Source organism: Xyrauchen texanus, chromosome 26, assembly GCF_025860055.1.
Source record: "Xyrauchen texanus isolate HMW12.3.18 chromosome 26, RBS_HiC_50CHRs, whole genome shotgun sequence".
NCBI classification, from domain to species: Eukaryota; Metazoa; Chordata; class Actinopteri; order Cypriniformes; family Catostomidae; genus Xyrauchen; species Xyrauchen texanus.
Window position 1 is genome coordinate 32,227,379 of NC_068301.1, and position 26,362 is coordinate 32,253,740.

At 37.1% G+C, this 26,362-nt stretch overlaps 2 protein-coding genes across 4 annotated transcripts in view; one reads left to right on the top strand and one right to left on the bottom strand.

Annotated features, from left to right (window-relative positions):
* The first annotated feature begins 2,294 nt into the window (after positions 1 to 2,294).
* LOC127620243 (XK-related protein 8-like) lies at positions 2,295 to 6,799 on the top strand. The gene is made up of 3 exons (XM_052093399.1): positions 2,295 to 2,705; positions 3,124 to 3,317; positions 6,040 to 6,799. The coding sequence occupies exons 1-3, from the start codon at positions 2,398 to 2,400 to the stop codon at positions 6,753 to 6,755; spliced, it is 1,218 nt and encodes a 405-aa protein (XP_051949359.1). The 5' UTR covers positions 2,295 to 2,397; the 3' UTR covers positions 6,756 to 6,799.
* A 1,735-nt stretch (positions 6,800 to 8,534) lies between these two features.
* eya3 (EYA transcriptional coactivator and phosphatase 3) overlaps positions 8,535 to 26,362 on the bottom strand; it is a 39,108-nt gene continuing 21,280 nt past the window's right edge. The window contains exons 5-18 of one of the 3 annotated variants that reach the window (XM_052093035.1): positions 26,220 to 26,286; positions 25,138 to 25,247; positions 24,795 to 24,914; positions 23,658 to 23,737; positions 22,105 to 22,285; positions 21,743 to 21,912; positions 21,174 to 21,257; positions 20,926 to 21,015; positions 20,788 to 20,846; positions 19,456 to 19,616; positions 15,570 to 15,684; positions 15,294 to 15,415; positions 13,389 to 13,489; positions 8,535 to 11,518 (exon numbers count right to left, since the gene is read on the bottom strand). In XM_052093035.1, the coding sequence (XP_051948995.1) occupies positions 11,438 to 11,518; positions 13,389 to 13,489; positions 15,294 to 15,415; positions 15,570 to 15,684; positions 19,456 to 19,616; positions 20,788 to 20,846; positions 20,926 to 21,015; positions 21,174 to 21,257; positions 21,743 to 21,912; positions 22,105 to 22,285; positions 23,658 to 23,737; positions 24,795 to 24,914; positions 25,138 to 25,247; positions 26,220 to 26,286 (1,541 nt within the window). In that variant the 3' untranslated portion in view covers positions 8,535 to 11,437. Of the gene's footprint in view, positions 11,519 to 13,388; positions 13,490 to 15,293; positions 15,416 to 15,569; positions 15,685 to 19,455; positions 19,617 to 20,787; positions 20,847 to 20,925; positions 21,016 to 21,173; positions 21,258 to 21,742; positions 21,913 to 22,104; positions 22,286 to 23,657; positions 23,738 to 24,794; positions 24,915 to 25,137; positions 25,248 to 26,219; positions 26,290 to 26,362 lie in introns of all 3 variants that reach the window. The other 2 variants (XM_052093034.1, XM_052093036.1) reach the window with 2 other exon arrangements.

The window sequence follows — 26,362 nt, forward strand, 5'->3', positions numbered from 1 at the left end:
AATGGCATTTCCCTGCCACAGAAGGCTGAAATCCTATCTGGTAGTCAGTAAAACATTTACATGGCTGGTAGATACCAATTGTGTCCCTTTAGTCCTCAGTACATTTACATTTATGCATTTGGCAGACGCTTTTATCCAAAGCGAGTTACAGTGCACTTATTACAGGGACAATCCCCCCGGAACAACCTGGAGTTAAGTGCCTTGCTCAAGGACACAATGGTGGTGGCCATGGGGTTAGAACCTGTGACCTTCTGATTAACAGCCCTGTGCTTTAGCCACTATGCCACCACCACTCCTTACAGTTATCTTTTTACATGTATTAATATTTTTATATCTATATAAAGACTGTTGATTTAACACGGTGCAATTAATTATGTGAGAAATTACTTGTTAAAAAAATTACGCAATTAATAACCCCGCTGTAATAAGACATTTCCTGCCGAGCAATAAAATACAATCCGTCTGTGTACTATTCAGCTGTGACGTCAGCTGTGTGTAGTCGAACTCAGAAGTTGAAGTCACCATGGATTCCCTCGGGAATTTTATAATGGAATTTTTGAATTTATGTGTAATATAAGGTCTGCGGTAAACAATACTTTATGAAATATGGATGTTTTTTCCTACAACATAAATTAAACTCAGTCATAAATAAACATGAAATTTGAAGCCACCATGTGTTTTAAAAAAAGTATATAATACGGCTTCAACATTCACTTTTGGGGTATGAAAGTGTGTAATTTATGTTGCAGAGAAAACGTTCACGTATTGTAAAGTAATGTTTACCGCAGACCTTATTTTAATTATAAATTCAAAAACCCTATTATAAAAACCCATCAGAACATCCCGAGATTATCTTTATTTGAGGAATTTCTACCTCAAACCCTCTAGCACCACCAACTGCCGAAATCTGCACTCATGCTTGAGTCCTAGAAATTTAATTATTTTTTCCTCTCATTTCTTGGCTCAAGAAGATTACACCCTTTTTATTTTCTGAAAACCGTACTTTTTCGAGCTCATATGAAAAATTCCTATGTCGACCATTTTGTACGTCTGCCATTTTTAATTAAGACACAAAGTGCAGAATACTTGGCGTATCGTTACGAAACTTATGTGTCTTTGGCACCATGCTCTGAAAGGACTCAAAAAGATTCGGGACAGTGTCACTTTTTTTTTTTAAATTCCTAATAGCTATTGACTCCTTTTGCCTACTGTCATGAGACTGGTCTTGATAGATTCCGTGGTTCATGCCAATAACAATGATACTAATTATGTCATTATCCAGCAATTTTCCTTTCCGCCATTTTTAAATGTTTAAAAAAACTACTTTTTTGAACTCATCTTAGACTGTTTGTACGATTTGCACAAAAATTGGCCTGCATCATCTAGAGACACTCAACAAAATCTATTCACAGAATTTTTATAAACCATACAGTTTTCAAATGTCGCTTCAACAAATTAAACGAAGAACACGCAAAATTGAACTTGAGGCTGTATCTCTGCAACGCATTGAGGGATTGGGACGAAACTTTGTATGTGTCATCACCATGAGGCCTGAGGTTACCTGCAGCGTTTTGGCGCACTACCCACTACTGGTCAGGAAATAGCAAAAACAGATTTTTTGGGATTACGACTTTTGAACACTTTTGCTGAAAAATAACAAAAATCTCTTTAGATCAAGTGCTACATACTGTGTCGAATGATACCATGTCGGCCATTTGGAATTTAGTCATAAAATTCTGTATTTTATAAACTTCTTCACATATCATTATGAAAATCAGTATGTGTCTTTGGCACCTCTGAATGGACTCAAAACATTTCAGGACTGTGCTGTAAAAATTATAATATAACTATTTCTAAAAATGTTATGCTGCTCATGGTGCCGATAATTGGTTTGACCCCGGTATCGATGCTTGCAGATATATTATTACTAATGTTGTTTTTATTATAGTTTGCCATAGTCGTAATGCTGTTTTTCTTATTATGTAACCACATTGTGCACAATAAGTCTTTAGTACAACTATAAGAGCAGGTGAACGTTTATTTTTTAGCCAATTTTTTAATTTTTTCCATTTTCTTTCATGCAATAGTGATATTCTCAAGGCAGATCTAGATGCAATTCTTTTAAGATTACCAGTGTACCTAAAGCTCTAGCTCTAGAAAAAAATAAAAAGCACATACGTGGCATTTCCTACTGAGTCTGATCACATGATCATTCACTGAAGTCTAATGCAAAACAGTAATTTATCATTTAACTGAAGATGTTGTTTGGGAGGAGTTTGCAAGTGGGTGGCAAAGTATGTTTACTTTCTGTTTCAATAGGTATTGACAAGCCACAAGACAAACCGGGTAAGAAAAAGGATCCTGGGTTACATAGACTAAAATGAACTGAACTAAATCATGGAGGAGGATTTCCCTTTCCACAGTACTTTATTTGATTACTTGTTGACTTTATTGGGATTGTTTCTTTATCTGCTGGATGTATGTCTGGACATTTGGACGGCTGTATCATTCTATCAGGATGGGGCCTATGGGTATTTGGCAGTGCTGATCTTTCTGCTGCTGGGCTCTTCGGTGTTGTTACAGGTGTTCAGCTGGCTCTGGTACTCTGATGTCTTGGATAAGCTTGAAACTGGTGTGGAAAAATGTGTAAACAGGCATAGATTAATCAAACCAGTCCATGTCCTACAACTTGGAGTCTGCTTCAGGTCTGTAACAGAGATTTGTTTCATAACTGTCCCTGAATAATGTTGATAACGCTACAGTAAAATTATGAATGTTTAAAAGTCAATATGAAATCAAAACTGATTCCATGTAATTAATTCTATTTGCATGTTTCTGCTCTTATCGTGAATTGGATATCCAGTTTCACTTGGAAATATGTCACATTATGGAAGTAAAATGTGTTTGCGAATATTGTTTCATGCCAGCTTTGACAAACTAACAAATGTGCATGTGAATCTAGAATGAAGACAATCTGACATTTTTAATTCAAACCATTTATATTTATAAAAGTAAATCAACATCTAAATTGTGGGATTACTGTTGGCTATTATAGCTTGGTTATTATTTTTAACAAGTGTTCATCAATATGTAAAGGGTTAAGGAATTACCTTGTTGTCGCAGGTATGCAGGGGTGGTGGAGATTTCGACATACAGCTTTCTCCGACAAACTGATCATTTCTCAGAGAACGTGGCTTTATCCCTGAACTTTGATCTCCAGATGCTTCGACTAATAGAGACGTTTTCCGAAAGTGCCCCACAACTCACACTTATGATCTCTATAATTGCACACAGAGGAAACCTGGAGCTCATTACAGGTCTGTCTCAAATCCAAAACATTTAAAACTTTAACATTAAAATAATCCATATGCCTTACAGGTATATTCCAAGTCTGAAAATGTATGCTATTGGTTTTCGTATGTATCAAGAACACATCAGGATTGGAAATGTGAAGCATGAATATTTGTGAGCGATGACTTCAATTTCAGTCTGTTTCCGCACATAAGGCTATCGTATGGCTTCAGAAGCTTTGAAATATTGTGAAAAAGTTGTATGGACTACTTTTATGTCCAGGAAGTTTTTTTTTTTTGTGCTTTTTGGTGATTTAAAGGTTAATTTACTATTCCCTTTTATTATATGGAAAATAACCACTTGGATGTTTTGCAAGATACTGGAATTCTGTAACACTTTGCAATAAGCTTCTATTCTTTAATATTATTAAATGCATTAGGAACCATGAACTAACAATAAACAATATATTTTACAGCCTTATGAAAAAACTATTGTCTGTTTATGTTAGTTTATAAGGCTTTAACTTATGTTAACTTGGAAAACAATTTATGTCAAAAATTGGAGACCTATTAGTATACTGAACATTAATATTAACATGTGTTATAAGTGCTATTTTTAAAACTATTAATTTATTTGTAAAACTATTTTTCATTGTTAGTTCAAGTTAACAAATAAAGTGCTACCGATAACTCTTAAGTGTTGCTTGGAGAAAATATATGCGGAAGACAAATAAATATTTTTTTATGAACTGTGCCTTGAGTTAAAAATGCTGAAACATGTCAGGCTGTTTTTGTCAATACATTTCAATCTGAGATTACAATTTCTACATGTAATGCAAATAATGCTCTGCACATGGAGTCTGAAAGTGAATTCAGTCTCTTTGGTGAAACATTCTTGAAATTTACCTTTCATGGATTTAAAACAAAGAGTGTTTATTCCTTGATAATGTAGTGTATATGTTATCAGAACCTTATTGATAAAAGATAACCTACCATATGTGTTGAATGTTTTCTGTTATCTACACTCACTGAGCACTTTATTAGGAACACTATGAACACTTGTAAGTTCCAGATGTGATCTTCTGCTGTTGTAGCTCATCCACCTCAAGGTGTGATGTATTGTGCATTCTGAGATGCTGTTCTGCTCACTACAATTGTACAGAGGGGTTATCCGAGTTACCATAGACTTTCTGTCAGCTCGAACCAGTCTGGCCAATTTCCGTTGACGTCCGTCATCAACAATGCTTTTTTTGTCCAAAGATCTGCCGCTCACTAGAAGTTTTTTGTTTTTGGCACCATTCTGAGTGAACTCTAGAGACTGTTGTGTGTGAAAATCCCAGGAGCTCAGCAGTTACGGTACTTAAATACCGTAATTTCCGGACTATAAGCCGCAACTTTTTTCCCACGCTTTGAACCTCGCGGCTTATACAGTGACGCGGCTAATATATGGATTTTTCCCGCTTTCAAATTTTATAAAAAAATAAATCGAGCGCGCCCAAACTTCCCATCATTCTGATTACGGTAGTAATTTTGTCACCCTCACCATGGCAAAGACCTGGAGAAACGCATATGATGCTGCTTTCAAGTTGAAGGCGATTGATCTGGCTGTTGGAAAAGGAAATAGAGCTGCTGCACGGGAGCTTGGTCTTAATGAGTCGATGATAAGACGTTGGAAACAGCAGCGTGAGGAATTGACTCAGTGCAAAAAGACAACTAAATCTGAGGCTATTCAACTCCGACACCGAAGGAGATGACTTCAGTGGTTTCAGTGCACAGGACGAGGAAGATAGTGACCAATGACTTAATTGGTAGGCTACTGTTTACTGCAAATGTTTTATTACAAGCCGTGTGTGGCAGCGGGGGCGTGGTCAAGCGCCCGTCCGGGAGAGAAAAGCTGTTAGGGCGCTTACACCTGCGCTAAATTATGTCTAACACCGGTGTCTAATTTCAAGTGCCCTGCTTCACGTGTCCTTCTTGGGAAAACTGTCACACGGGCACCAGTGTGACAGTTTTCAGCAGGGCACTTGACGTTCCAGGTAAGGCTTTTAATGGCCACAGCAATGTTTAATCAATTTTATAAAGTTTCTCAATTCTTCTATGCGCCAACACTAGACTGACGTGTGTCACTCTCTCAGCTCTGTGGCTGCTGCCTTTTATGCCGCTCTCCCCATGCTTACTGAAATTAGACACCGGTGTTAGACATAATTTAGCTCAGGTGTAAGCGCCCTTACCGCTTTTCTCTCCGGACGGGCGCTTGACCACGCCCCGCTGCCACACCGTGTTTCGTTAAAGCCTATTTATTTTTGTTACAAGTCGTGTTTTGTTAAAGCCTGAGTAAAGTTCATTTGTTTCAATGTACCGGTAGGCACCTGCGGCTTATAGACAGGTGCGGCTTATTTATGTTCAAAATAAGATTTTATTTAAAAATCAGTGGGTGCGGCTTATATTCAGGTGCGCTCAATAGTCCGGAAATTACGGTACTCAAACCAGCCTGTCTGGCACCAACAATCATGCCATGGTCCAAATCACTGAGATCAAAAATGTTCCCCATTCTGATGGTTGATGTGAACATTATCTGAAGCTCTTGACCTGTATCTGCGTGATTTTATGCATTACACAATTGACAAACGATTGGCTGATTACATAATCGTATGAATAAGTAGGTGTACAGTTGTTCCTAATAAAGTGCTCGGTGAGTGTATGTCTTATTGGCACAGATTGTATTACCTAATGATATTTTCTATTTCAGGAATAAAAACCCTCGTATCAGCTGCTGCAATTGCCAGTAGTATTGTCGCGTACCACCGCTGCATGCGCGCATTTCTTCCTGAACAACGCCAGCTGGGGTGGACCTCCTCGTTTGTCTACTTCCTGTGGAACTTGTTGCTGATCATTCCACGTGTAACCGCTCTGGCATTCTTCTTCTCTGTACTGCCCTGTTACATCATTGCCCACTTCCTTTCTGTGTGGATGCTGCTTGTTTTGGGGGCTTGGAGCCAGAAGACAGACTTCATGGAAAATCAGTATTGGGAATGGCTGTACAGAGCAGCAGTTGGACTCATCTGGTACTTCAGCTGGTTAAATGTAGCCAAAGAAAGATCCAAGGAAAAGAGTATTGTCTATTATGTCATCATGGGTCTGGACACAATGGTGTTGCTGGGCTTGTGGTGCTGGATGGTAGTAGATCAAGCGGGCTGTTTGAACACCTTTGATCCATATATAGTGATCCCTGTACTACTAGGTTTGTACATTTTTGGAATTGGACTGAGAATGATATACTACAGATGGCTCCATCCTAAATGTCTTGAATCGGAAATAGCTGAGCCACATAAACCTGAGGATATGGGCCGAGAAGCAGCATGTTATATGGTGGAAGACACATCTCCTGAACCTGCACCTCCAACACAACCAATCACTGGAGTTCACAAGAGAACGAGGACTATGGCTGTCAATTTCTTCTCATAGATCCTGGTTTAACATTAGAAAGACTGTTACTTATTCTCACACTAATCATGTCATTATTATGTTTTTTTACATTTTTTATTAAAAAACAATGTATAATTGTACAGTATTGTAGTTTTTTTGTTGTTGCACAGGATATTATGGTTAATTTATTTGCTTTGTTTTGCACAAATTATGAATCTTTTGCTACATTGCAGCTAAGAGTACCATTTGTACATTACATTATTAGACACGTTTTCTTTTGAAGTTTAATCACTACATGCAACAGACGTGCTTACACTATGTAAAGAAGTTGAGTTTGCATTGCCTTAAAATTTTAAGTTGTCAGCTTAAAAGGAAAAGTTGTTTAAACAGAACATAAAGTTGACATTAATCAATAGAATTAATATAGATTAAGTTCAATGAGCTTAGTGTCTTTTTAAGTAAACTTGACTTTTAATCAACTTAATTCTAATTAAATATATGGGTATCAATAATATTAAGTGATATTATAAGTTATTGAACATTTATAATACGTTTATAAGTTATTAGGGTTATCCCACTGTCAAAGGTAAATTAAACTAACATTCAATGATCAGAGGCCAAAATCAAATCAAATATATTCATACTTAAGCTTGTTTAAGAGACACACATGGGCATGAATACTTTTCACACAAATCACAATGATGGTGACAATCATCAAACACATCATTGAGTGAAAAGATGAGCCATAACTAACTGATGGGTTGATCCATAAATAACTTATGGCCCAATTTGTAAAATTTTGTTTAGCAAATTATTTTGCTAAATAAGTCCATGTTGTTTTCAGACATTTTCATTTATATTTTTCAAACTCTTATGTGATGCATTGTGTAGTTCCATTAATACTAATTATACAGGCATGTTTTGGATTTATGTAGCAAAGCACAGAAATAGACACGACTAAAGAACAAAATACTTGTGTAACAATTATTTTAAATAGTATCAATATGCCCATTTAAACTCAAATTTACCATTAACATTTACTCTTGCAAATATTTGTTTGAATATACCCAGTCTACATCATCCTTAGAATATTAGAATACAAATCTTATTTGCATCCCCAAGGACTAATCTGAACTAGTAATATAACAGATTGCAATATTTAACATGAGCATTGACTTCCAAGCATACCAACGAAAGATGAAATCTGCATCAAATTCCCATTTCAGTTTATTGCCTCTAATTCGGCCCTTTTCGCGGCCGGCCCTTTAGGAAAAGTCCCAATTCTCCCGATGGCCAGTACGCCTCTGCACCCCTTACATGTGGTCTTGATTCCCAGAACTGACGTAATATCAGTTATACTTCAAAGTATTCCATGCCATGAATATTCAGATGATCAAGTGAAAGCAAGACAAAGCAATGCAAATATCCTATTGAGTGAACTCCAAGACGAAAATAAATTATATATACTGTATATATATATATATATATATATATTTTAAGCCTATTTGAAGACCATTAAGATTTGTTTGCATTATGACATTATATTCATGTCATTACTTTCATGACAATTCCGTACATTTTACCCCTTATTCTCATTACATAACCTTAAAACAATTATATTATTTAAACTAAAGTATTTAGACATCATAGTAGTTCTCGCATGGATTATATATGTGTATATATATATATATATATATATATATATATATATATATATATATATATATATATATATATATACATAGTACAAGGGGGAGAATGTGCTTAGATTCATCCCATTGTGAGCCAGAGAGAAACAAGCAAAGCAGTTGAGACAGCCTCAAAGTGTTTAATGAAATTACACAAAACCAAGAACATAAACGGTGTATGTACAGGCATTTGCAGAAATCATCCAGTTACAGTTCGAATATGGCAGAAATTTCTCCTACTGTCCTCAAAGCTTCAACAAACATGGTCGCTGGCCACAAGAGCTGATAGATCCCTTGATTGTCTTTGCATTACACTCCAAAAAAATATTTTAGCCTATTTTCAACATGTATCCATTTAAATTGAATAACACATTTCTATTTAATTGAACTTCTTAATCTTTACCAAAATAAAATTTACAAATCTTACAAAATGCAAGTTTTATTAATTACATTTTCTTCAAGACTATTCAGTTCAATTAAATGGAAACTTGTTATTCAATTGAAATGAATACATCTTAATAAATAGGCTAAAATATTGAAGTATAGTAATAAATTCTAATGTCTCATGATGATGAAATTACATGGCAACTAATTGTAATTAGACAGTATACGGGGACCAGGTCATTTTTCCTGAAAAATGCACGAAACAACTGATAAAGTAGGACATAGAAAAAGCACCAGAAGAATAGAGACACTTTCATGATTCAAGTGAAAGACTAACAGGATTTGATTGGCAGGAAATGAGAGTCTGTGAGGTCATAATACAGTCATTTATGAAAAGTCACAAGAGAGCTTTAGAAGTCAGCATACATCAAAAGCACCAAACTAGAAGAAAATTACACATAACGGCACTGGGCTATGACTCAAAGTTAATACTTCACCAGAAAACAAACAAAAATACAAACATATGTTTGTCTTATTTCAGTAATTCCCTTTAAGGTAATACATGTACTGAATGGTGATTATATTTAAAAAGGCACAATATAAATATATACAAGAAATGCACACACAGTCATGCGAGTACACATTCTTAACTGTCAAAGCTGCTTGCGTAAAATGCATTTTCTTCAGGCTCAGTATTGTTCAGTCAAAATCTCACAGCGGCCAGGAATATTACCCATCCTGCTAACAAAAACTACCAAAATTGAAACCGTTCGAATCACTGACCAGAAATGTATTGCACATTATCAAAACAGTTTTCTCCCAAATTTGTAAAAACTAAAGAAAATATCACAGACTGGGGCCCCGAAGCTTCACTTTCACAGCTAATTTTGGCTACGTCCAAGAGGTCATTTTATAGAAAGCCTCATAATTCAACAGTCATTTCACCTTTAAAAGTATAGTTCACCCAAAAATGAAAATTCGCTCATCATTTACTCACCCTCATGCCATCCCAGATGTGTATGAATTTCTTCTGCTGAACACAAAGATTTTAAGAAAGCTCTGTAGGTCCATACAATGCAAGCGAATAGTGATCGGGCCTTTGAAGCCCCAAAAAGGAGATAAAGTCAGCATAAAAGTAATCCACATGGCTCCAGTTGTTTAATCCATGTCTTCAGAAGCAATCCAAATTATTTTGGGTGTGAACAGACCAAAAAATACGTTTTTAGAAAAAACCCCTGACATCAGCAGTGTCCTTAGCAATCATGATTTCAAGCTCAATTTCACTTCCTATAGCGCCATCTAGCGCTCTGCGGATGTGTCAAGCACAAGGAAGTGAAATAGAGTTTCATATCATGATCGTAACTAGAGACGAGAAAGATGTACAGTGAAAAAGGAGTTATATTTTGGAACGTTCTCGCCCAAAACCAATTGAATTCTTTTAGAAGACATTGATTAAACTACTGGAGTCTGATGTATTACATTTATGCTGCCTTTATGTGCATTTTGGAGCATCAAAGTTTTGATCACCATTCACTTGCATTGTATGGACCTACAGAGCTAAGATATATAAAAATCTTTGTGATCTTCAGAAGAAAGAAAGTCTGGGATGAAATGAGGGTGAGCCAATTAGAATTTTCCTTTTTGGGTGAACTATCCCTTTAATTCAGGGGGTTAGTTCATGTGGCTATAATTGCTTTAAACATGAGTTGAGGCTTGTTACAAAAAAAAAAAAACAGCCACAAATCACATCCACAGAGACCTAAATTCTTTTTTTTAAAGGTTGTTCTCTGCTCTCCCCCCTTCGAAAGTCATATGGATTTGAAACAACATTAAGGTGAAGAAACTATCATTTCTGGGCTAACTATTTCTTCAAGATACTAAAGGGAGATAATGAGCAAAAATAAATATGGTTATATCACTGGACATTTTCAGTCAGAAATTTTTAACTTTGCCCAATTAAAAAAAAAAAGAAAAAAGCAGCAGCAGATTAAGTCTAAGAAAAATGCATGCAGTTTAGAAATAATCCATACATTAAAACACTAAAATTAAGTGGGATCTGCTAAACCCTGTTTGTACCATTTGAAAATACATCAAACAGGCCATATTTGCGATCCATTTTAAGAACTGAAATAAATGCATAATTCATTGGATGAATTCAAAGCATGTAACCTGCCGGCTCATAATAACTGATCCTAACCTTTGGAATGAGTGCAAATCAATCAGCCCTTGAAAACAAACACAAAGTAACCATGAATTTAAACTAGATAATAAAAGTCCTCAATCCCTGCCAGGTTTGTGTGCCAGTGCGGACCTTTGGTCATAGGGTTATTCCTTTGGTGAATTCAGTTGTTTTGAAGATGCTAAAGCTACATTGTGAGATAGATGCAGTGTTCTTCATGTCCTGTTGTGTTAATGAAGTGGAGTCCCAGTGCAAGGCTCAACCCATGGGGGAGGATAGCTGCCATTAAGGGAATGGAGGGCTTGCGAGGTCAGAGACACGCGTCACAGATTACTTCAGTTCTGTCTCTGACCACTAGTGTTCCCTAGACCACCTCAGCTGCTGTGGATAAAGTTGATGAGAGTTATGGTACAGCTGAAGTCTTCTCAGCAGGGATTTTGACCAACTCCAAGTCTTTCCTCCAGTTTCATCTATAAGAAGTCCAGTTCCAGAGCTTGGTGAAGGGAACTCAGGTCCCCGTGAGCAGAGATACGCCAAAACGGCATGTTATGCTAAAGAATCAAGGTATATACTGATTAGATCATGAATAGGAAGCCACAAATTAATGTAGCTTTACAGAATTCATACCTGCAAACTTGTGCAAAAAAGGTGACATGGCGTGTAGGCAAGTGGGGTGGGTTAAAATTAATTCCATCCTTTCATCCTTGTTATTATTTTTAATATTAGTATCCCCAACAAGGAATTTTCATACCATCAGAGCAATTTATGCTTGACATAAAGTCAATGTTTTGCAAATAGGCAGTCAGCAGGGGGCAGTCGGCACAGTCTATCACAGATGACGAACTCAAAGACTGCTAGACGCACACGATGTACATTGACCAACAATTAAAAGTAGCGCAGACCGGTTTTCAAACTGGGGTCCAGGGACCTCCAGGGGGCCACAAGTGGGTGCTAGAGGGTCCACAAATTAATAAAATATCTGCATATATTTATGTGAAAATCTAAATCTAATATTACTGTAATTGTGCAGAAAATACATGCTGTCAACTAAATACAAAGTCAAAAAAATTCAGATAATATTATAATAATTTATTTTGGCTTTGGTACAATAATAATAAAAATACCAATTCATAAATTTTGTGTTTTGCAAATTAACTTAATACAATGCTGTCTTTATACTATTTATGATTGTAGAAAAGCATGATTTTATATAGTAGTGCTGAGTAGATATATATATATATATATATATATATACACACACACTCACACTATATACTTCTTTTTAATGCAAACTATGTAACAATAATGCTTTATTAACATTTTGACAAAGCCTTCCACGTCTTTCAAGTCAGGACGTAAACGCCAGTGTCAAGCGCCACTTTATACTCCACATGAAAAGCGCTTGACATCGTTCTGCATTTTAGTGATAGTTAAGACATGATGTGCTTCTTTGTTAATTAAATTGTGCCTTTAAAAGGCTGAAAAGTACTTATTTGCTTTAAGTCCCATCTGGGCTTGTTTTGTACAAGAAATATTTTACATGTTAAACTTTAATCGCATGTGTTAACAAATAATATATAGGTGCCTTTATATTTCAGGTAGGGGTCCCTCATGAGGAGATCAACATATTTGGGGGTCCTTGGCAACAAAAAGTTTGAAAACCTCTGCTGTGAGAGGCTGCCGAACTTAATTACAAAATAGATTGTTGTCCAGAGTAGGCAAGTAAAACAAACAATATTTTTAATTTAAAAGCCACTTTTTGTATTGTCTAATTAATGCTTTACTCTTTTCCCACAATAATGCAATGACTTGGAATTATCTGAATAATTTTTGTTATCTTTATTTGGCTGCTTTCTCAGCCAATATTGATAAATGCAAATCAATTTGATATATTAATTGGCACACCATGTAATTGATTGACATCCATAATTTGTATTACTAAAACCCCCCCACCAAAAGAAAAACTCATTGGATCTGCACAAATCAAGTAAATGCCACATTTTGGATTCAAAAGCAAGGAGTTTGCAGGTATGACAAATACTAATTTGTCGGAGTGGTGGCGGCGTAGTGGCTAAAGCACAGGTCTGTTAATCAGAAGGTCGCTGGTTCGATCCCCACAGCCACCACCCTTGTTGTCCTTGAGCAAGGAACTTAACTGCAGGTTGTTCTGGGGTGATTGTCCCTGTAATAATTGCACTGTAATTTGCTTTGGATAAAAGCGTCTGCCAAATGCATAAAAAATTTAAAAATGTAATTAAAATGAGCTTCGATGTGGTAAAATATACTAAAACATGTAAATCAGTGGGTTAAAGAATAGAGGTATCATCAGGAATCTTTTGCAACTGGAGAATAAGAGTTGGTTTTTAAATGAACACTTTGGTAGGAGAGTTAAATGCTCAAAGAATTGTATTGATACAGTACCTGCTTTGCAGCAAATTCTTCATCACGGCCATCTCCAATAACAACATAGGTCACTTTCTTCCCAAAGCGAGAGATGATGCGCTCGAAGCAGCTCTCTTTTCCTGTAAATATAAGGGACAGTCAGCATTAATCAAATGAATGTCACCCATAATCAAGTTGAAGTCAGAAGTTTACATACACTTAGGTTGAAGTTGTTAAAACACATTTTTTAACCCCTCCACAGATTTCATATTAGCAAACTATAGTTTTGGCAAGTCGTTTAAGACATCTACTTTAAGTAATAAGTAATTTTTATAAGTAATTTTTCCAAAAATTGTTTGCAGACAGATTGTTTCACTTTTAATGGACTATAAAATCACAGTTCCAGTGGGTCAGAATTGTACATACACGGAGTTAATCATGGGAAAATCAAAAGAAATCAGACAAGACCTCAGTAAAAAAAGTTGTTGGAACAATTGTGGACCTCCACAAGTCTGGTTCATCCTTGGGAGCAATTTCAAAAAGGTACCACACGTTCATCTGTACAAACAACAGTACGCAAGCTTAAACACCATGGGACCATGCAGCCATCATACTGCTCAGTAAGGAGATGCATTCGGTCTCCTAGAGATGAACATAGTTTGGTGCGAAAAGTGCAAATCAATCCCAGAACAACAGTAAAGGACCCTGAGAAGATGCTGGAGGATACAGGTAGACAAGTATCTATATCCACAGTAAGTCCAATATTGACATAACCTGAAAGGCTTCTCAGCAAGGAAGAAGTAACTGCTCCAAAACCACCATAAAAAAGTCAGACTACAGTTTGCAAGTGTACATGGGGACAAATATCTTTCTTTTGGGAGAAATGTCCTCTGGTCTGATGAAACAAAAATTGAACTGTTCGGCCATAATGACTATCATTACGTTTGGAGGAAAAAGGATGAGTCTTGCAAGCTGAAGAACACCATCCCAGCTGTGAAGCATGGAGGTGACAGCATCAAGTTGTGGGGGTGCTTTGCTGCTGGAGGGACTGGTGCATTTCGCAAAATAGATGGCATCATGAGGAAGGAAAAATATGTGGACATATTGAAGCAACATTTCAAGACATCAGTGAGGAAGTTAAAGCTCAGTCACAAATGGGTCTTCCAAATGGAAAATGACCCCAAGGATACCTTCAAAGTTGTGGCAAAATGGCTTAAGGACAACAAAGTCAAGGTATTGGAGTGGTCATCACAAAGCCCTGACTTCAAACTAATAGAACATTTGTGGGCAGAACTGAAAAAAGTGTGTGCAAGCAAGGAAGCCTACAAATCTGACTCAGTTACACCAGTTCTGTCAGGAGGAATGGGTCGAAATTCCAGAAACTTATTGTAAGAAGCTTGTGGAAGACAACCCAAAATGTTTGACCCAAGTTAAACAAATTAAAGGCAATGCCACCAAATACTAACAAAGTGCATGTAAACTTCTGACCCACTGGGAATCTGATGAAAGAAATAAAAGCTGAAAAAAAAAATCATTCTTTTTACTATTATTCTGACATCTCACATTCTTAGTGATCCCAACTGGCCTAAAACAGGATTAAATGTCAGGAATTGTGAAACTTAAATGTTTATGACTAAGGTGTATGTAAACTTCTTACTTCAAATGTATGTGTAAATTCACCCTAGAGGTCAGAATGCAAACATCTAATTCTCATTACTTTAATTTCCATTTTCATTACCAGATGTGCATTTATTCCTCACAGCTTGCTCTAGATTTACCTTTGTATCAAATAAAATGGTGATTGTGCCCTTGATAGACACATCTAACATCTAAAACATTGTTACTTGCATGCATTTTTACTTAAAGAAACGACTTCTAACAAGGTACAAATATTATATATATATATATATATATAGTCATTCTCCAAGCGTGTTAGACTGTTACCTATTTTAGTTGCACTATAGATGTTCTCGATAGGAAAGACATCACCCAGGCCATAGAGAAGCACTTTAGCTAAAGCAGGAACCAGTTGAGTGGTGGTGACCAGTACATTCATACATCTGCCCCTTTGAACAAACACACAAACAATTAGCCCATTGTTATTGTGCATGCTCCATTTATTCAGAGGAAACCACATTGTTAAACCCCTAAAGGTGGATCTGATCATTTATCTAAACCATGCATGTTTTATGAGTCAGATGCAGGTTGAGTGATTCTCACCTGGACTGAATAAGCAGGAGAGATTTGAGGGCCGTGCTAAGCCAGGCATCAGTGACAGTCTCGATCTCCGAGCAGAGTCGGAGTAGCAGGTCTCTCTTCATTGGACTCAACAGACCTGCAAGATCATCACAGGAGTTTTGCAATTGATACCTTTTAAAATACACATCTCTAAACATATTATTCTCAGTAAAATGTAGTAATTTGAACATACTGCTGGATCTAATGAATGACGTATCAAATTGTAGCAATGACATAACATTAAAACAACAGCTAAGAAAACCCTCTGAATATAACACCAAACCAAAAATTAAATTGAGTTTTGTGTTGTCTGTCTGTTAACTTTGAGGTTATAGGGATGTGCCAGAGAGGCCGACTAACTGAATAGTCGTCTAACAACCGAGTAGTCGATTAGTGGGTTTGACTACTGACATTAATCCTTTTTAGTGCTGGTGGTTTTAATGGGAGATGCAATCCTCAAATTAAATGAGAGATGGAACTTCTTAGAGAGCGCTTTAGCGTGATGTGCTTTAGCACATTAAAACCCTCTGCAAGAATTTTTGTTTCTTTAACCCTCAAATACTGTCCAAAATAAATTTTTAGATGTAAAACAATTTGAGTGGTACAAGACTTGGTGACTTTTCCTCCACTTGCCATTTGAACACACACAATTGGACTTCATTTGATAAGTCTAAGTGGTCGTAAAAAAATAAAGCGAATCCTTTACTGTTCAAGGTCAAAATTGACCGACCATAGGAAATGAATAGTCAAATACAATTTTTAAATCAGCCACAATACAGAACAAACACACATAGAAATGAAGGGGTGAGACTATACAACATGCTGAGAGCAAAACACACACGCACATGCAGGTAACACTAAAACACAGCAAAAAAAAATATCTATTTGTCAGATAAAATCTATACAAATCAGCCACAATGCAGAATGCACACACATAAATGAGGGGGTGAGGCCATGACACATCCACATTGCAGTGCACACACAGAAATAAATGGGTAAGTCTAACACAGCCAGAAGGCAGAACACAACACACAAACAAGATTTTCAAGTAATGTTATTATTTTTCTATTTTCACTAGATGGAATTTGCCCCCAATACATGAGAAATTCTCATTTTCTTCATGTTTCAACTAGGTTTTACTGTAGTTAATAAATTTGCAAGTGTTTAAATTGGGAAATCTATATGTAAATAAGATCCCAAAAGAAGTTGCTTTTACTAAAAGGAAGAAGAAATGTTATAATTTAAAAATAAAAAATAATTACACCTGTAATAGTTCTGGTCAAATATTACAGTGAACAGTAAAGTAGCCCTACTTGAATAGAATCTGAGGGTTAATTGTGAGGTGCCGTGAAGAGATTAAAGTCTTTTGCTGATATTGTCTGACACTGCTTAAATAATTCTTGCAGCAAAACAAAACTGTTTAAACTGCTTGAGATCATGAACTAGATGTGTACCCGCAATGTTATCTTGCAGTTCTGCACTTTTTAATGTGCAGCGGGGATCACCCTGAAGCAATCAGGTTACATTGAAGCGCATCTTTCTGCGGCTCTGTATGGGAGCCTTTCTTATTTATTTATTTTTGTTCAATAAGATATTATAGTTTAGTTAGTATAGTTATTTATTTGTTAAATACCCATTAGTCACCATGTTGAAGTGCTGCACTCATCCGTATATCATGTCTGATTGGGGTCATGTGACAATAAAGTAGCCTAATTATACATTATCATCCTTAACACTGACTAGTCATCGGTTGTTTATGAAAATTGTTTGTTTTGTGCAACCCTATGCTATACACACTGCCTGGCCAAAAAAAGTCACAAACTCAAATATTTTGTTGGACCGCCTTTAGCTTTTATTACAGCGCACATTTGTTTCTACAAAGTTATGCAACGTCACTTTTATTTCTGTCCAGTGTTGCATTCATTTTTGGCCGAGATCTTATATTGATGACTGGAGTAAAACCTTTCCATAAAGTCTTCTCCAGCACATCCCAAAGACTTTCAATAGGGTTAAGGTCAGGACTCTGTGGTGGCCAAATCATGTGTAAAAATGAATCCTAATGCTCCCTGAAGCACTATTTCACAATTTGAGACCAATGAATCTTGGCATTGTTATCCTGGAATATGCCGTCAGGGAAGAAAAAACTATTAATGGGATAACCTGGTCATTCAGTACATTCAGGTAGTCAGCTGACTTCATTTTATGGCCGCATAACGTTGCTGAGCGTAGACCTGACTATTTGAAGCAATCCCAGATCATAACACTGCCTCCGGAGGCTTACATAGTGGGCGATATGCATGACAGGTGCTTCGCTTCAAGCACTTCCCTTCTTACCCTGATGCACCCATAGCTTAGAAATAGGGTAAATCTGTACTCATCAGACCACATGACCCTTTTCCATTGCTCCACAGTCCAATAAGTCATTTTTTTCAAATTAGCCTCATTAACAAGTGGTTTAATTGTGCCCACACAGCTGTTCAGTCCCAATCCCCCAATTCAGGTTCTCGTCGCACTGTGCATGTGGAAATACTCTTACTATTAAACCTAGCTGTGAGTCCTACTGACGATTTTTTATGATGTGACTTCAAGTGTTTCAGTGATCTCCGATCACAATCATTCAAGATTTTTTTCAGACCACATTTTTTCCACGAAGCTGAAGGTTCATCACTATCCTTCCAGGTTTTATGTGTTGGACAGTTCTTAACCCATCTCCAGTGATTTCAGCAATCTCCTTAATTGTTTTCTTTGCTTGATGAAGGTCAATAATTTGCCCCTTCTGAAACACAGTAACATCTTTTCCACGACCATGGGATACGTCTTCCGACATGGTTGTTTAAGAAAAGAGAAGCTGCACACTGCACCAGTTAAGCTTAAATAATCATTACCAGCTGAAACATATTAATCACTGCAATAATGATCCAATCATAGGCGCTTAAGTATCTGCTTATTTAAATCTAAAAATGTTTTTGGGCCAGGCAGTGTACTTCTTTACTCCCAAGACAACAGAAAATGAACTTTTAGCAGATATATGCATTAAATGCTTTTATATACATACATAAGAGTATACACACATAACAATGTAAAGTCTTTCCCTTCCAACAAAATGAACCAGAAATATTGATGGTTCATCTAGCAATTACAGATCTATAAAAATGATTTAACAGAGAACACACAGTTAATGCTAATGTTTTATCAACACAGCATTGTCACCAGTGAGAAAGATTCTATTGGAGCATATGCATCAATGCTTCTGCTTTTTGTACATAATTGTATGTTGATATCTGAACAAGCTAAAGTATGACATGCTGGGACATAAAACCAGTTATTCCACATATACATTTTACATTTTTGGTTCAATCAGCAAGCACGCATGTATGAAGCTCTCATAAACTTATTCCAAGTATTCTTGAGTTTAATTTAGTGTCAAAAATATTTGTAAATAAAATTGCAAGCATACTGTACATGTTTTCTGCATGCACACCAAATGTTTTGGAGAGGTGTAAACAAATTGCAAGCATGAGAAAAAAGATCTGCAATGTTTTAATGCTTTGCAGAAGTGTAAATCGTGAGTTGTGAATCTGTAACTTCATATTAACACAAAATAAATTTGATCTGTATTCTTCTTACTTTCTTTTTTCATGCTTACAATTTTGACAATGTTCTTTCGCCTGAAAATGGCCAAAAACATTGCAAACCTGCAATTAGAAATATGCAAGCAATGAAAGGTTGTCATGAAATGCAAAAATGACTGGCCACATAACAGTCTGTATGTGTAAACATAAACAACTGCAAATCTTTTAGGCACAAATTTACCTTCATAGAGCTGCAGCCCCACCCTGTTGATACATGAGGCACAAGACTCACTCACCTCCCACATTCCCTTTGAATCCGTTGTAGATCTCTTTGAGACGGCGATACCTGAATGCCAGCTTACGCATCCACTCCACGCCACCCTGTACAGCTGCTGTGGACCCTGACCCCCCACCTGCACTGGGCCCACTGAAGCCATCGCTAGAGAAGTTGTAGGTACTAAGCCAAGACGGTCAGTGTTAGATGATAGTATAGTATGCTCAGATTTATTACATCTAAGACTAAGAAAAAGCAGTTACAATAAGTGCTTTCACACTATTAAATTTAACCACAAGTTTTGTGTTATGGCATTATTGTTTCAAGGACATAAAAAGTCATAGTGATATCAAGTCTGTTGACAAAACATTTGAGATAATCACTAAATTCTGAAGAGTTCAAACAGTCACTCCATGCAATTCACGTCACTAGATTGCATACGCATACATTTTTTTGAATCATGCATGGATAATCAGAAATGTTTCCCGATGATTATCAATATTTATCAGGATTTCTTTTCAGATATAAACAGGGCTGCTCATGCACAATAGTGTTGGTCTCTTCAAAGAAAATTCTCAACACAACTTTGGTTAAGAGTGAGCGGTAGAGTAAATTCAAGTGGCGGATGACATGGTGTGTTCTAAAAATCGAAACACTTATTTTCAATGAAGGTAAGCACACACTACTAGTTACTAAAGCGATCACTGGATGATATATTGTGCCTTTCATATAGCCTACAATATGTATTTTAAGTTACAAGTTTGCTTTTTGTTGTTTGACAGCTTGAATGAAACCTATTCAAAGAAACATACAGAGAAATTGCATAATTTCTAATTATTCAGTTCACGAGGTTACACCAGTTACACTAACACCTGCAAACTCATCAACGTCACTTTGTTCATTCTTAAAGAAGTACAAAAACCATTGTAACTTTTGAATGTATGGTGACGATCCACAATTTAATTTGGACAGCCACCTGCACCAGGCTTCTAATTTAAATGTATGGCTACTGTTAATATATAGATGCCTCAAAAATATATTGATAATATTAATATATGGAGGCTCATGCTACTCTCCGCAATCCATGCACAACTTAACATGTCACACTGAGAGCGAGAACCACTAATCGCGACCATGAGGAGTTTACCCCATGTGACTCTACCCTCCCTAGCAACCGGGCCAATTTGGTTGCGTAGGAGACCTGGCTGGAGTCACTCAGCACACCCTGGATTCAAACTCGTGACTCCAGTGGTGGTAGTCAGCATCAATACTCACTGAGCTACCAAGACCCACTTAAGATACAGTAGTTTTAAAATATCTCAATTCAGACATGGATGTGACTTTGTTTCATTACCTCAAATCCTGCCCGTTGTCATCTGAGGCAACATCATCAACATGGACTTGATCGCATTCCTGTGTTCACATGAAGGGCAAATGACTCTCACATGAACCAAACAGAGAGAGGGAATGATTTTTGTTACACTTCATTTACCTCCAGATCATTGAAGAAAAGATGAGTATCTGCAAGCTCAAAGATCAACTCCTCCATCTGCAGACCCAGATTAAGAACCGTTGCTGGGTCCTGCATCAAATACAATCAGCCCACAAAACACTGAGCAAAAACTATAAAGGATCTACTATAAAGCATAACTTGTGTGCAAGATTACAGTCACAACTATTTCTTTATTTGCAGATAAAAGACTGCGTTATTTGCAATTCTGTAAAAGGAATTTGCCATACCTTGCCAAACTTCTGTGCAAATGAGCCAGTAAGAAGAGAGTGGAAAATAATGATGGTTTCATCCAGATCCCACAAGAAGACACGCTATGAAAAGAAACATTTATTTCAGAAGTGTTCGGTCATGTTTGTTGTCCAATCCGTTATGTTCCTCCATGGAATAATTTCTCTACTCTCAATATTGTACATAAAACAAAAGCATGGAATAATCGTGAAACTAACTATCAAACAACAAAAGTGAGGCTTGAAGTTATGTCTGTAGTCAAGACTATGCAAGAACATGAACACAAATGCTTCTATCTACACAAACTCCATTTCAGGAGTCGTTGCGTTCTGAAGAGTGTCAGATCACAATTCATAAAAGCAACTCAAGCAGACGTTACATTCTCAGCGTTGCTACATATCTTTTTTAGGTCATATATATTGATATTATAATGGAGGAGCAACAGTTTTCTAAATGTAATAGCATGTAATAGCAAACAATACTAAACTGTCAATATGTTCATAGCTAGCACCTTGTGCAAGTATGCAAGTGTACTTCAGGTCTAAGGCTATGCCAGCTGCTGCATTACCTCAAGGTCATTGTCTGCAGATTGTGAGCTGTCTGATTTTTTGGCTTTGCCTTTAGTTTTTCCAGGAGGGTTTTTGCGGTTGGGCTCGTCCTGGTCTCGTGCTCCTGTGGGGAGGGCCATCCCAGCAGGCAGAGCCACACCTGTGGGGTGCGTCACACCTGGAGAAGCATCTGATAAAAAGAACAAATGTATGAACTGTGAGTAGAAGAAGAATGAGGGGCATTCATAAACACAACAACGGAATATAAAGCATTGCTTAACCCTAGATTTTTCTTGTTCAATCTGATTGGCTGACTGCAATGCAGCTTAGAAGAGTCATAGCAAGCACCTAGCCAAAATGTTACGGAGCAAAGAGAACACACCTGTTGTGTTGGGCAGGTCTGCTGAGGCACTGCCTTCTGTTTTAATGGCTGGATATCCAGGTGCCACCACACCTGCGCCATCTCTGTCACTACTGGGCAGCCCAGCGGGCAGGTAACTGGGAGGGGGAACATAGTACTGGGAGAACTGGCTCTGGCCAAGAGAGTTGTAACTTGAATAATCCTGAAGTGAGTAGAGAAAACAAAAGAGAGCATTAGAAATTAAACCATGTGTGGCGGATGTGGCTCAGGTGCACAACATTGTAACCAAAATTAAAAATACAACCCCCACATATGAACATATAAATGCTTGTACTATGTAAAAAGTGCAGTGTAGCTGTCTAAATGTGACATTGTCTGATTTACCTCCATGCTCGCGGGGATATGAACATTACAGAAAAATACTCTTACATATTCACGTGCTGCTTTCAGCTCATTGTTGAGAACAGAAATGCTCATTTATTGGAGCATTTCTACTTGTGCTGACTGACAGGATGACAAAGAGTGTGTGTCAAGTGTATGACGTCATTGCCATTGCCAGATACATTTCAGCAGATTTGCAGAAATTCTAGAATTAAAGTATCATCAAATCAACGTGCAACGCTTCGAAATTGCTTCTCTGCGAACGATACCAAAGACAATATCGAGAAGGAAAATGAGTACATCAAATCTAAGTAGAAAAAAAATCAGTGAGCCTACCAGCTGAAACTAGGACATAATTACAATGGTTAGAGAATTGTCGGGACACCAGGGCGCACCTCTTCAAAACGCACTTACTACCTACTTAAATGCAACAAGAAAACAATCCCGCAACGAGAAAACAATACCTCATACAACATTTAATGCCATGACCTTATTAATTAAAGACTTGTTGCGGGAGGGCAAATTAAGACTTTTTAAGACCCACTTGAGTAATCATGCTAAATTGCTAATTTGGTCCTAGAGTCTCTAGTTTGAGAAAGAAATGACTCGCATGTGCTCAGTAGGCATGGGCATTTTGGTCATTTTGTTTTAAGTACTCGTCAAGTACTCAAGGGGCAATTACATGTTCATAACTGTATATATATAATAACATGTCTGCTGCATTGCGTCTTATTGTTCCAGTGTATCATCTATTCATTATTATATGCTGATATAAAACAGTGTTACAAAATGAACAAAAGATTGCATAATCAAAATATAATGCATCATATCACTGAAGTGTTCCATTCAACTCGGAGAGTCTGAGGAAAGTGCAACGGAATGACACTTTATATCGGATATCTAACTTGGAAACTCAAGCAGAAATCTTCATTCATTTCGTCGAGATGCAGGTGTGTGTTACAATAAGGAGAGAATAAGTAATTTTTTTTACATTCAACAAATACATTTTTAAATTACATTTAAAATGTACATAAATTTTAAAGACTATCAACCGATGAATCGGTAAGCAGCCTTTTCCACTACCTTAGTTATCGGTAAAATTCACTACTGATCGACCTCTATCTCGCGCTATGAATAAGCTGTGGAATAAACTTATTCCACAGCTTGTGGATTGATGTTCTATGAAAGCTCACCTGATGTGTGGCAGTAGCTGTAGTCACTGCAGTTGCTGAGGGGATGTTAGTGTACACGCTGGACGTAGTGAAACAGGAACCTGAATATAGGCAAACAACCATTAAAGAGGACATCAAACCCAAGAGATATGTAGTCATCAGCTTTGAGCTACAAATTTTCGTGATCATGACAAATATTTTTGCATTATGATTGGTAATGAAAATGGTGTTGATGGATGTATTGAGTTTTTCTTCTCAATGGTCTATTGTTAATAAAGCCCCATTCAACGCAGACAGCGTGTTTCATCACTGGAGGTCACCAAGTTGATATACTGTTTGTTGCTAATTGCACCACAGGAAGCCCTAAAGTCATTGCTGGAGTTGCCGGTAGAAAAAAGATGTTGCAATATTTTAGCAAGGAATCAGATTTCATGCAACAAAAAACTTTCAGTAGTGCTGCATAATGCATATCATGAACAAGATCAAACTAACTTGGAACACAGACAATTTCAGACACTGTTTTCTGTGCATCAAATTATTATTGAATCTATGCATGTGAGATGATACAATTCATGAAGAACTTATATATTGATCTAGAAGTAGAATTAGATGAAATATTGATCCGTTTCTCACCCACAACTATCATATTGCTTCTGAAGATATGGATTTAATCACTGGAGTTTTATGGATTACGTTTATGCTGACTTTATGATTTTTGGAGCCTGGTCACCATTCCCTTGCATTGTATGGAGCTACAGGGCTGAGATATTTTTCTACAAATCTTGGTTTGTGTTCAGCACAAGAAAGCAAGTCATACACATTTAGGATGGTATGAGGGTGAGTAAATTATAAGTACAAATTTTGGGGTGAACTATCCCTTTAAACGGTCATAAAATATTACAACTAAAACTCAAATAAAAACTAAATATAATTAAAAAAATATAATCGAACTAAACCAAACCTAACAATCAGCATGAAATCTAATGAAAAATAAACTAAATTCAAAAGGACAAATTGAAAATAAAATAGTTGTAAAAACTGAATAATAACTCTAGGAGCAAGTCACTGTCAGTGTGAACAGGGCTAAAGGTTGTGAGGGGAAGAGAGAATGTGTAGCTGTTGGTGAGATAGATAGAGAGAGAGCAGCAGCAGGCTTGCCTTGGCTGGGGTAGGAGTAGTGGATCTGGTTGGGTTGGGTGGAGGTATAAGCTGAGCTGAAGCTGAGAAACCCTGTATGGCCAACAGAAGGTGCCTCAAACTCTGCCGGCCACATGGTGCCTGAAGCCGTGCATGGATAGATGGAGCGTGAGAGGGCAAAGAGTGGAGGAGAGAAGGGATGCAGAGATGAACGAGGTGATTAGAGGAAGGTTACGAACAGGATGTAACTTTGAAATGTGGTTTTGTCTGACTGCCAGCGTACAGTGTAAATGCAGGGTGAGGGTTTAACTGGAATGAGTCCAGATGAAATAAAGCACAGACAGCAACTGGGTGAAACACATACCAAATGGTGGCAGTCCGTATGTCTGGCCTGACTGAGGAAAGCCGCTGTAAACGGTCGACTGGCCCAGAGAGGGGAAAGCCACTTGACTGGCATATGCAGTGACAGCGGTGCTGAGGAATATTGGAAGAGAATTACTATCTGAACATTTAATAGAATAACAATATTTAAGACAGTAATGCATTTACAATGGAAGTCTATAGGGAAAGGCTGAGAGTTTAAAAGCAAAAATGTGGAGCTTATATTTTTTGTCAAAGCACTTATATTGAGCTGTAAAGTTGTCTAAATTGTCATTTTAGTACTGGGATTACAGATCAAGTTGGTGAAATTCCAGTAAGGCTTTACCAGAGATTATTTAGCAGAGACGGGCCACTTCTATTAAAATGAAAGGGAGGAATTAGAACGCTCAACCAAGGAGCTACGAGTGCCCAATGGTCAACGGCTGTCGAAAGGAAGTCCCGCCTTAAAGGTAAAAGAGCCAATTGCCATTTAGATACAGACATCACCTGTCAATCAACTCTACAACCCACATGCGCATTATCTATAAAAGATTGCTGATATTGACCAACAGTTTTTGAGATTTTGATCTTTCTCCATTCAAGTAGACAGGAGCTGTACTGTCATGACTGGAAATAGCATCCCGAGAGTGTTCCAAATATGGCCGACATGCTAGAAAGACTTTGGCTTTACAAAGTCATGACAGGAGTTGAAAACTTTTATATAACTTTGCACAAATATGATTTGTAAGCAATTTTATCACACATGGTCTCATGTTAACATGTATGTTTAAGTCTTGTGGCTTTCCTTTTGCAACAACGTGTATTTTAAAGTTCATCTTGGTGCAATGCCTTGACTTCCACTGCAAGTGCAGCAAAGTGACGAGTTGAAAAATATTTTCTGTGGTTAACCGAAATTATGAAACTGATGCTGTCAATAGCACTTAACTTGTACTGAACTCCTAACTTTCCGTTAAATTAAATTAATTTCAATTCAAGTTTTAGGAGTCTTAATCACGTGATCTCCAGTAAAGAACGTATGAATAATACTTTGGAAAAGTATTATTTAAAACAATGTTTCATTCTTACTTGTTTCCTTGGTAGATCTGTGAGGTATATTCAGTGGATGTGGTTGTAGTGAGGTCTTTGCAAGTCACTGCTGTTGAAAATAGAACAAGGAAGTTTCCATTTCATACCATTCAACATTCAAATTTACTTCAATATCAGTTCAT

Bases quoted from the DNA above. Each gene is read 5' to 3' on its own strand.
- LOC127620243 (XM_052093399.1), top strand. From the start codon at position 2,398: ATGGAGGAGGATTTCCCTTTCCACAGTACTTTATTTGATTACTTGTTG. The intron at 2,706-3,123 runs GTCTGTAACAGA...TTGTTGTCGCAG, and splicing joins CAACTTGGAGTCTGCTTCAG to GTATGCAGGGGTGGTGGAGA. The intron at 3,318-6,039 runs GTCTGTCTCAAA...TTTCTATTTCAG, and splicing joins AAACCTGGAGCTCATTACAG to GAATAAAAACCCTCGTATCA.